The 12,764-nt window shown below is 39.0% G+C and overlaps 1 protein-coding gene across 1 annotated transcript in view; it reads right to left on the reverse strand.

Moving 5' to 3' along the window:
- grin2ab (glutamate receptor, ionotropic, N-methyl D-aspartate 2A, b) overlaps positions 1–12,764 on the reverse strand; it is a 141,437-nt gene that overhangs the window by 29,669 nt on the left and 99,004 nt on the right. Inside the window, exons 9-11 of the mRNA XM_023267453.3 lie at positions 11,350–11,464; positions 11,040–11,242; positions 241–409 (exon numbers count right to left, since the gene is read on the reverse strand). Of these exons, the coding sequence (XP_023123221.1) occupies positions 241–409; positions 11,040–11,242; positions 11,350–11,464 (487 nt within the window). The remainder of the gene's footprint in view (positions 1–240; positions 410–11,039; positions 11,243–11,349; positions 11,465–12,764) is intronic.

A 12,764-nucleotide genomic window follows, 5' to 3' on the forward strand; every position in this document is an offset into this window, starting at 1 on the left:
ATAGGTAACACCTGTGGGCACTCTGGGAAAATATTATATATGTTATTTTTTCCTTTTGTTTGTAAAAGTAACAATCACAGAAGTTCAGATTTGTACGTGGAAATACATTTTTGAGTTCCCTCTGCTGTTTCCATGGAGGTGCAGGACATTATACTGCAGTGAAAAATGAGCCTGCAGTGAATGAAAATGTGACAGCAACACAAGGTTCCGAAGGTTAACGGACTGATGAGTGTGCTCTACCTCTCCGACCATGCCATTCCAGACGTTGTTGATCTTCTTCCCATGCTTTCCGTTGGTGACCAGGTAGAGGTCATAGGTGAACTTGACGTTCCGGGCGATCTTCTTCAGGATGTCGATGCAGAAACCCTTGCAGCACTGCTTAATGTAGGCACCTCCCGATGTGCTGTTACTGCAACACACAGATGCACAAACACAATTAGGCCATATTTTTTATGTCAGAGGACATGGAGGGCGACTGTATGCTGCTCGCTACACATCTGGTGCTTCTATAAAACTGAAACTAGAATTACAACAGTACAGAGTAACCATAAATACCGCTGAAGGGCAAAGAGAGCTTGTTCGGTGTGTGTGTGTGAGTGAGGGAGTGTGTGTTTCCTTAGTGCCAGCTAACCAAACCAGATGAAAACACAGGGGTACTGAGCAGATGCTGCTGGGCTTTAAATAGAGCCAAGCTCTACAGAACAACCAACCCACATGATTAAAATATCAGCTGTCTCTCTTCTGTGTCAGTTTCTCTCTGTTTCTCTGCTTTGGTCTGTAAGGAAACCCACAGTATACTTCCACAAAGGACGCACAGAATGGTAACCGATGTTTAAGTAAACTTTCTTGACAGCCATCCCACAGGACCTCGGAGCACTGAACTAAAGTGAAATGTTGGATCAAGTGATTCTCATCATCTATTAAGCTCTACTGTAGTATTTTCAAAATCATTTCCATGAAAACTTAATTCTGCTCCCATGTCAGCCATCTTTGATGTAGCATGTATGGATCGGAACAGTAACTCCGTGACCTTTTCCCTCACCGTTTTAGCTGACTGCAATTCAAGCGAAAGTTCATGAGGAATAGAAGGATTCACAGTAACGGAACACAGAGAGCGACTGTCAGAGAAGTGACGCATCAAAGGATTGAAAGATCTTTTAAACAGCAATTAACTGTACCTGCTGCATAATGTACTATACTAATAATAAACTAAGGCTAAATTGTTTTTTTTTTTCCAAACTAGTTGTGTTTTTCTTTTAATGCAAAAAAGCAGCATATTGCTGCAACGATTTTGTCTGTGTTGTTTTATGGTGATCTTTTGTATATGAATGCTTCTGCTCAACATCGTCGGATGGTTGACACTGTTTACCATGCTTATCTGAGGTTTATTACAAATTGTAACGTGTCGAACTGTCATTGGTACACTTTCATATAAAAGGAAATACTTGGACTACTGCCCACTTTCTGCACAGAAAAGTGCTCATCTTTACTCCCTCCATTCACAAGATGATTTCTTGCTTTCTGTTCCATATGGTCGTACTGAATTGGGTAAAAAGGCTTTTGTTTACTTTTGCATGGAAGATGTTGCAGAAAGACTGGAAACTAACTGGGATAATCTCACTGAGTACTTTTAAATCTAAGCTGCAAGTTCTTGAGTCTGACTCCACAACAGGCACCTGTTTTCCATAACTTGCTTGTAAATTTAATCTTTTTTTGATTGTGTTTTAACCGTGTAATTTTGTAACTGTGTTTTGTATTTGCTGCTGCCTGGTTAAATGAAGGATAATATATAAATATAGAATAATGTAAGTGAACAACATATATATATATATATATATATATATATATATATATATATATATATATATATATATATATATATATATATATATATATATATATATATATATACATATATACACACACACACACGCACACACACACACATCTATGTGTGTGTGTGTGTGTGTGTGTGTGTGTGTGTATATATGTATATATATATATATATATATATATATATATATATATATATATATATATATACATATATACACACACGCACACACACACACACATCTATGTGTGTGTGTGTGTGTGTGTGTGTGTATGTATGTACAGTATTTGCCTCAGGTGTTTAAATGCACACATACTGTATACATTAGTTCTTCCCAGCTGAGCCCTTTCTGTGTCCTTATGTCACTGTGTAAACACAAACACACCCACGTTCACACACAAACATATACACACGGTTGGGTTTCAATACTTCAGAGGACTCTACACTGACTTAGTCCAACCTAAACCATAGCTAAACATAGTTTTAACAGAAATCTACCCCCATCTTCATATGAAAAAGGTCATTCCAGAATTGGAGGACATTTGGGCTTCAAAATTTTTGTCAAATTAACCTTTTCTTTTACATTTTTCTGCTACATATTCATCAATAATATGTAATAAACTATCAAAGGCTAGACTGGCTCAGCTTTCACATCAATGGTAGCATTTTTATTCCATGTTTTCTGTGTTGTTTGCTAACCCTACTCTAATCACAGTAACAGGGTTGCTAATCCATGCTAATGTGATCTTTTTCTCAGCAATAGAAGCTAGATATTTAGCTGCTGTTACTGCTGACCAAGAGGACAAACTGACTGATGGAAAACAGTAAAGAAAAAAGTAAAAAGAATTTGTCTTATCTTGAAAATATGCATAACGGTTAGATAAGATAGAGTGACACATTCAATGAAGGCTGACAATGTTTCGAAAATACGAAAAGTAGAAGAGAGGACATAGCTTTGCTCTACCCATTCTTTTGGAAAACTGATGATGTTAATTCCAGTGTTTCATGTGATTCACTGATTTCTTCTTCTTCTTCTTCTTCTACCAGCTAAAAAGGTTATGCTAACAGGGTTGCATGCATGTTGTGGGACACACGTCCCATGCATAATAATCATGCATAATAATAATTATTTAAAATATTATGTTGATTTTTTAAAAAATTGACAATTACAAGAGACATCAATGAAAAACAACACCAAAAAAATGAGATTTAAATGTCATTTTAACTGTTTTATTTGAGATTCAATTTGGTCATCAGTGGGTGGGACAAGAGAATATGGCATTTTAGGGGGAACTTATTTTGTATTTTTGAAAATATTTTCAAACATTCTTTTCTCAGTTTTTTTTTTTTTTTGATTTGTTCTCAGGACAAAGTAAATTTACACAACTGCATGTTTTAGCATTTTGTAGGTGGGATCATTTGAAATTTGATGGGTAGGACATAAAATGTCTTCCAATTTTGGAATGACCCAAAACATGTCATAAAATTCAACCATCTGCATTACGGAAACTTAATGTTTTACCTCCATAATGTAGACACATGTAGGTCCCCATAACATGAGTAAAGCCTGGACCACACACACACACAGTACATCTGTTTGTTTCACTTCCACAACAGCAAACACATGAAATGGAAGTAGTGACTGAGAAACTGTGTCCCCTTATGGATGATCGGCTGTATTTGTGCATGTATGTGGTCTCCTATCAGCCGGTGATTACGTGGATCTGTGCATCAGAGGACAGCTGAGGAGTGACGGGTCGCATCACAAGTTAAACGATTCAGTCGTCTAATTGTCTCCTCCACTGTGGCTGCGATGCGTCTCACCCTCTCAGCATCTCCCGGTCATCTTTTTCATGTCCATCTGATAAAAAAGCTTCTAATAAGGTGGATTCCCGATGTTAAAAAAAAAAAAAACCAAAGTAAATCTTCTAAATAATTATAGGTGAGTTTCTGTTTCCTTTCCCCCATTGACAGCAATGACAGTCTGAGCCAGTCTTATCCCAGCCCACTCTAATGACCACCCTAAACAGTTTTCACCATTTTCTGGTCGTTTGGTTGAATTTTTTTTTGGGATTCACAGCAACAAAAGTAAAATATTTTAGTTATGCAAGTACTGAACCAAATAAACAATTATAATTAAAATTCAGCTACTCTTCTGAACCAGCTGCGTACAGACGTGCTGAGTTAAACTGTAGAAATTAGCCACCAGCTAATAAAAAAATATCTACCTTGTGTTGTCATATGGAGGCTCTTATTGAGGTGTCCATAAATACGGCAGATAATTGGAGCGAAACCCATGAAACCTCTTTGAGAAACCTCTACTTTTGCAAACTTTCTGAGGAATTTCTCAGCGTTGTTTACTCAGGAAGTCCTGCAACACATTTCAGCCACTGCAATGATGCCTTTTAAGTTCTCAAACAAGAAGAGTCCACTGTGCTGCTGCTTCTGACAGGAAGCTCTGAAGCTTTTAAAAGCACATGCCAGACATGTTGAAACACACTCAGCTCATGTTAGATTGTATAGATGATGCAATTAAAGCCACTAAATAAATCTATAAAAGCAACATTTTTTTGAGGAATTAATGCGCATACATGAAGGTTTGTTTAATTTTAAGCATTTTGATTTGCAACAAAGGCTGATTAAAGGCATTCAGCCCGCTGCTATTACAGGTGCTAAGTGGTGAGGTGGGAAAAAAACAAACTGTATATACATAAAAATCAATCTCATTTGACGAAGCAGCATGGCAGAGCCAATATGAATTTGTAAAACATTTCCATTCCGTTAGCTGATAAGTGTTATGAAGAGGGCTGATGGCAGATAAGAAAATATTCCTGGGATCCGATAAAAGATGTCAGATAAACACACGCTAAAACTGTGAAGAGAAAAATCTCAGTAAAAAGCTGCAAGAGATGATTTTCAAACAGTAGGTGCTGTGTGAGGACATTCAGAGGATGGAGGTATTTCTGTACAATAGAACAAATATTCAGAAATTCTGCTGGAGTGGGAAAGATGTTTCACTATTGGGGAGCAGCAGGAAGAGGAGTCAAGGCCAGGTGAAACGATGACAGAGCTGCCGCAGGGAGTGCAGAGCTAAGTGGCTGCTGGTAGCAGAGCGCTAGCTGGTGAGAGTGGATAGACCACCGCCTGCAGATATGGGCGCACGACTCCCCGAGGAGGGTTGAATGCCAGCAAACTTTAGAATTTGATGTGAACAGCCACCGGCAGACAGCGGGGAGTGAAGGCAGGAGGTGGGGAGGCACAAAGCAGAACTTGGGGAGGATGAAGACAGGGCAGGCTGCAGTGCTCTGGATGGTTTGTGGTGGTTCAACAGGATATTTTACAAAGAGGTTCAGTGGGAGTTGCAGTAGTCTGGGTGGGAGATGACAGCGTCCCGCATCAAACCTCTTTTCATTTTTTCCCCCCAATTCTTTATTTTCAAAGGCTAACAAAATACACTTCAAGAACATTCAAACCCAGCCTTTCACAGGTATTCAGCACAACTTCAACCTACTTTCATCCCCTTTCTTTTCTTTTTTTTCAGAAATTCAGTCATCCATTCATCCATTATCTATACACCACTTAATCCTCATTAGGGTCACAGGGGGCTGCAGTCTATCCCAGCTGACTGAGGGTGACGGCAGGAGACACCTGGACAGGTAACAGTGTATCACAAGACTACAATCACACTCACATTCACACCTATGGACAGTTTAGAATCACCAGTTAACCTCAGCGTGTTTCTGATGTAAGCTGGAGTACTCGGAGAAAATCCACCCATGCACAAGGAGAACATGCAAACTCCATGCAGAAAGATCCCAGTTCCAGGCCAGGACGTGAACCGGGGATCTTCTAGCTGCAAGGCGAAAGTGCTAACCACCGAATGACTGTGCAGACCCAAGTCAGAAAAAACTATTTTACAAAGTCAACAGGGTGATGTACATTGACAAAAGTGCTTAGAAACAGGGTACTTGTATTGGTATATCCATTATGAGCAAATAATAGAAAACCAAAAGTGTCCCTTTTTTAACTCTCGTGTTTTCTTAACATCCTGAACACTCCCTTTGTCCTAAGGGTCAAAAATGACCCGACTCCACCGAGCCTCTAAAATAAAGCAGCTTAATTTAAATTTCAACCCATAATCTGTTTTACATGAAGAAACAACCTGTCGTGCATTACACATTTTGTGAATGTCTGGGTTTTCCCAGAATGACTGTATTTAATTAAATTTTCTTTACTAAAGTAGAGGTTTATCATCACTATAATTGCTGCTAAATGTACTGCATGGGTGTAAACATTATTGTTTAGCAAGAAATTGTACTTGTATAGCTTTTTCCCATTATGTCAATTTCATTAATTTCTATCTGTTCCTTTTTGTGGGGGAATCAGGTGCCAGTCAGTGCCTGGTTTTGCAGTGTTTACCAGCAGATATCAGAACACCAAATAAATATTCATTCCAGTTTCCTGATTGAAAATCAGCATTTCCTAAGATGAGGAGAGAGATTGAAATGGTATTTTAATATTGACTATTTCTTATTGAATATTTCTTCCATTGTTTTGTGTATCTCTATACAGAACATTTTTATAGCTGGACGTTCCCAAAAAACATGCCAGTGGTTGACATCCTGACTCCCACATGAAACCTCTTTTAATTGTCTGTGTTCACACTGGGGTTTGTTACTGCAACAGGATGGAACTTGGATTGATAGATATAACTGTCAGCCAAAAGGCTGGTTTCAGAAAAAAAGGTTTTCCAGATCTCAATCTGGATGTTCGTAAGAAACCTTTACACTTCAAGGTGCCCAGTTTAGAGCTACTGCAACTAATGATTTTCATTATCTGATCTGCTGATTATTGTTGCGATGCACTGATAAATGTCAGAAAATAAGTGCAATTATCTATAACCCTAAATTATTAAATTATTAAATCCTCAACGCTGAGAAGCTGAAGGTTATTAAGGGAATGGAACTGTTTTTGTCTGTCAATCGCTTGTTTTTCTACGCTTTTAACTCTCTTCTTTCCACAGAGTATTGTTGGTGGTGAAATGTGGAAAATATCTGATGTCCTGCATCCACAGAAAGCTTCTTTAATCTCAGGTTTCCTCTTCTGGCCCAGAGATTTGTTTGGGCAATCTGAGTGCGTGAATTGGTGTATTGATAATCTGATTACATTAATTTTTCTGTAAATTTATTAATTATAATATTAATTTTTAAGCATGTTTTATTGTATATACAGTGCTTAACAAGTTTATTAGACCTCCATGAAGTGTGAGGTGTTTTAACAGTAACTGTATTGCTGATTACCAAAATATTTCTTTATGTTTTCTGTTATAGTTAATCCGCCAGTATGTGCAAGCTCTTTAAACAAAATTATATCTTTAATGCTAAAATATAATTAGAGTTGTTACATATTGTTTTTTTTGACAAAAAAGCAGAAAAAAATAGTAAAGCACGTTATTATTTTTTGATTGCAATGCCAAATTACAATTTGCTTGCTTTCATGAACAGAAAAATGTGTTTTAGTGGTTATATTATGTACTATTTGGAACTCAATAACAAAAGAGGTAATAGAAAATATTAAGATTTTTTGTTAATATACAGTATGTGAATAAGGACTATTTAGTTGCTCCAGTTTGTTATTTGCCTAATGAATAACAATACAATTTTTAGTTTGAAACAAGTTTCAGGTGGATTTCTAAAATATTTGCTTTTATGACAGGTGATCTAATAAATTTGTTAAACACTTTATATATTCAAGCTCACGCTGAAATTGAATTTGTCTCATTTTGATTAAAAACTCTTTGTGGACCTCTTTCAGAAAATAAAATGAAAGACGACGAACTTCAACACGTGGACTATTTTCTGCAGGTCATATAACCCACGAAAGACAAAAAAAAAAGCAGACCTTTAGCTATTTTACAGCGGTTTTACATCAGCTGTTTTTACAGGGTTTTTTTTCTGGCACATTTGTGAAATGAACTTTGAAAAATTTGCAGTAGCCGCAGTGATCAGACATCTGGAAAAGATTTTTTTTAAAAAACAACACATTCATCTCTCCTCCACCACCTCTTCCCTTCCTGTTTTAAGCTTCTCCCACCAAGCCAAAGATATTTGAGCAAAAAGTCAGCAGTGGCTTCCTCTGGGAATCAAACCTTGTTCTCCAGCGTGAGAGGCCTCCATCTATCCTGCTGTGCCACCTGTTGTTGCTATTTATACTATCTCATCTGAAGTCTAAAGCCTGAAACCAAAAGTAGCTGCAGAAGTCTTGTTTCTGAATTAAAATAAAAAGCTAGACTGACCTTGTAGCCCAGGACGCCCCCCCAAAAAATGTGATCCGCTTCACGGCAAGAAAATAGCAACATTACTGAGATAGTGTGCAGAACATTCATGAAATGAATGTTAATGTGCATAAACAATATGCATTACAGCGGAAAACAATAAGCAGAATTGCTAATTAGAAACTGCAATATTCAAAACAAGCAATACACTCAGAACATCTAAAATAAAGTACAAATCACACTGAACTAATGGAACAATAACAACCACTGTCTTGCAATTACATCGGCGGCAGGAAGAAAAATCAAATACACCAACAGATTGGCATTAGTAAGCTGACAGCAACAGAGAGCAATTAATTATTAATGCTGACAGAACTGATTATCCACAAACCAAATGATAACTACTCTGCCTGTATGTGTCTCTGACAGAGGAGTTTTAGTGGAACACCAACAAACAACACAAAACAGAGAAAAAATTTGTCAGCAGCTGACAAGAACATGTATACGTTTCCTGTCAAGTCCTGACATGGCCAATGAGTTTGTCAGTTTAGTGTTAAGTTGTGCACAGCATAGCCTGCAAATGTTTTAATGTCTGTCTGCTGGACACACAAATGGTGTGACACCAGCAGCTTTTGTACCTTTCAGCCTTTCTGTTTCTGTTGTGGTGTAGAATCCAACAGCTCTGACCACGACACTAACTCTAACTAACAGTAGCTCACTTACTAGTTCTATAATTGTGCAGGAAATAGACTTTAAGACCAGTTGTTGATGCCGATGGTTGAAAGAAGTTTGATGCTGTTTTTAAATAATCAGCATCAAGCCCCACACTGCAGGTTTTTCAGCTCTGCTCAGATGTTCCTCCCTGAAAGAGGTTCTACGGCAGTGCACAAGAATTGGGCCACCAAAAAAGCTCCTGCAGTCTAAAACACCTATACAAAGTAAATAAGTGGGCCCAGTATAGATCCTAGACAACTGGAAGAACAAAAGACAGCATGATTGGAAATGCTGCTGAACTATGAAGTCAGTTACAACATATCTGGTCTTTTTTTGTGTAAGTCGACTGGATAAAAACTAAAACCTCAGTCAGAGTTAACAGGTATGAAGGTACTTTCCAACTTTCTTTATTAACTCAGACTTTCTGCTTTAAACTCTGTCCACACAAAAGGACGAGTTTAACGCGTTATGTGACTCGATCATGTTCAACTGCTTCAGTCTGCAGGTTGTTTTAATGGAGAACAATGAGGAATATAAAATGTATGACAATAAAAAACTGCAACTGAAAATGATGTAAGACAAGAATGCAGGTAGAAAATTGTTAAATGCGTGTTAATATATTTATTTTACTGATCAATGCAGCTGTTTATTTGTAACTGACAGCTGCACAATCAAACTATTGAACTTTAAACTTCACATATTTAAACATGATATTATACTGAAGTGCATTTAGGTCTGACACTATCCCATAATGCAGGAAGTCACTTTAATTTGTGGCCAAATCAAAGTGAAATGAATGTTACTCACTGAATATTCTCTGTAATAAATACCAATAAAATAATCAATGTCCTAATCAGTGATCTATCAGCTGCAGAACCACCACAGTAAACAGACCAAACACAAAAACATATTTATGTGATTTATGCATCACCAACTAAATACACGTTTCCATGGCAACACAGGCCATACAGTGTGTGATACTGCAACTACACGGCTTCATTCAGTGGTTTTAGTAACGTACAGATCAACATGTTTATAGATAAAACATTTTCCCGTCACTGAAAATCTGTATTGCTCAGAACCTGGACCAGGTTAGCTCCACAGCATCAGTTACCATGGAGATCTAGCTCCACAGCATCAGTTACCATGGAGATCTAGCTCCACAGCATCAGTTACCATGGAGATCTAGCTCCACAGCATCAGTTACCATGGAGATCTAGCTCCACAGCATCAGTTACCATGGAGATCTAGCTCCACAGCATCAGTTACCATGGAGATCTAGCGCCACAGCATCAGTTACCATGGAGATCTAGCTCCTCAGCATCAGTTACCATGGAGATCTAGCTCCTCAGCATCAGTTACCATGGAGCTCTAGCTCCACAGCATCAGTTACCATGGAGATCTAGCTCCACAGCATCAGTTACCATGGAGATCTAGCTCCACAGCATCAGTTACCATGGAGATCTAGCTCCTCAACATCAGTTACCATGGAGATCTAGCTCCACAGCATCAGTTACCATGGAGATCTAGCTCCTCAGCATCAGTTACCATGGAGATCTAGCTCCTCAGCATCAGTTACCATGGAGATCTAGCTCCACAGCATCAGTTACCATGGAGATCTAGCTCCTCCGCATCAGTTACCATGGAGATCTAGCTCCACAGCATCAGTTACCATGGAGATCTAGCTCCACAGCATCAGTTACCATGGAGATCTAGCTCCACAGCATCAGTTACCATGGAGATCTAGCTCCACAGCATCAGTTACCATGGAGATCTAGCTCCACAGCATCAGTTACCATGGAGATCTAGCTCCACAGCATCAGTTACCATGATGCTGACGACTCTGACTTTCAGCTCAACATACCTGTTAACACACCAATCTCACATCATAGTTCAGCCCTCAGTAACAGAGATGTGATTCTACTCATTCATGAAAATCTAAAAAAGCAATAAATGTGGTTAGATCACCATGAAGCTAAATGAAGGTGTCAGATATCAAGAAACAACTTTGCTAACACCACTTTGATCCAGCTGAGATTTAACTGATTCTAAGAACAAACGAATCAGTCTCACTTCCATTTCAGACCTCATGAACTGTTTCATGACATCTTTAAACAGCTTGGCCATCAAACAGCTTGTGATTTCATGTGAGCAGCAGGTAGGCGGCGAACTGTGGGTGTATTTGTTGACTGAAACAGTGAGTGGGTGGGCTCTTACTTTTTGACATGTTTGCGGCAGGGCACAGAGTTTCTCATGCAGGTGCCGGTGAGGATATCGACGTTATCAACAATAACGAAAGGCTTCTCCTCCAGCGTGACGATGGAGAGGTGGTTCTCATCAGCATCCTCATCCCCATAGGAGTTATACCTTGGCCACACTGGGAACATTAGCGCCAGCGTCCCGTTCTCCCAACGGCCCATCTGTGTGTGCACAAACACATAGAATCAGAAACAGTCATCTTAATTCAGGTGTTTTGATTTTTCAATTTCCTTCAATGCTTTGCAAAAACACTGCTTTCATTTGTTACCTTCTCCCATTTCCTCTCGCTATTCAGGACGATGACGACCAGTTTGGGGTTGGCCTGGTACCCATCTGGAGTGAAGGATAAATCTCGGCCATCGGTCCACACATGCATCATGTGTCTGAAATGCATGGGGGGGGGGGATGTTTGAAATAAGTTAAGCACTCTATAATCATTGCAAGAGTATCCTCTTCAAATCAATGCAGTGTTCACCCACTGTGGATGCACGCATGCCTGAATGTGTGTGTGTGTGTGTGTGTGTGTGTGTGTGTGTGTGTGTGTGTGTGTGTGTGTAGGAGGGGGAAGAGTCAGAGGCCACATTTCTCTCCCATCAACATTCTGCATTGATTTCTCTACAGATATAAGCCTGAAAGACAAGTCACTGGTGCAACAAGGCTGCCCTCACTCTCTTACTCACTACAGCTATCCTGCATACGCAAACAGATCCTTTGCTCAAACATTTACATACCCACTAAAGTGAAGCAGTAGTGAGGAGTAAATGAACCAGAATCACATGCAGTGATATGGGATGAAGAATATAGTCGCTCCGGTAAAACAATTTTCTGAAAGCGGGGATGTTTTGAGTGTCAGGACCGGGATAATAGCATGAATTTCCACTGAGGCGAGAGAAGGCTTTGCTAAGGAAGTTTACTGAAAAGACCAAATCACAAGAGGGACAGCAGCTGATCAAAGCATTGCAACATTTTCTCTTCAGTGTCTTGTGCTTCGTTTTATTGGGACCAGGTTGATTCACATTGACACTGGCTCGTTGGATAATGGCGTGTGACTGAAATTTCATCCGACTGCAAGAGAATACGTAAAAAGACAAAAACCTGCTTTTATAGACATTTTTGAAGTTGGCAGATAGAGAATTAGGTTTCCTGATATTTATCTATACACATGATTAATGGAAGAATTCAAAATATGCTTCATGTGTTCACAGATTCACATTATTCACCTGAAACAAAGGTTAAAACAGGGTGCTAAAACACCACTTCTGTTTTTTATGTGAGCTCAACAGGGCACAGGGCCACTGAAGATTCATGCTTAAATTCAAATATTGCGACAGGAAGTCAAGATGCATAAAGAGAATCATCTGAGTGTTGTTTCACATGCACCCTGCAGGTGAAAACTAAGATAATTACACACCAGTTCAAACAGGTGGGATTTTATCTCATCTCCTGTGCGGAGAGGCATTAGAGCCGACACACAAACATTGTCGGACAGTGGATTAGAGAGAGGTACATTAATCATCTGTTTTTACAAAGACTTGGAAACAGGCCTGTGCTCTTTCAAAGCTGCTCACACTGAGTAAATAAAAGGTCTCCGTCTCCCTTCCATGCCGGCTCTGCAGAAACACCAAGCCGCTCTGCTGTGGGTACATGCTCTCTCAGTAAACACAAATCATTAAATATAAACCT

This window comes from Amphiprion ocellaris, chromosome 4 (assembly GCF_022539595.1).
Source record: "Amphiprion ocellaris isolate individual 3 ecotype Okinawa chromosome 4, ASM2253959v1, whole genome shotgun sequence".
NCBI lineage: Eukaryota > Metazoa > Chordata > Actinopteri > Pomacentridae > Amphiprion > Amphiprion ocellaris.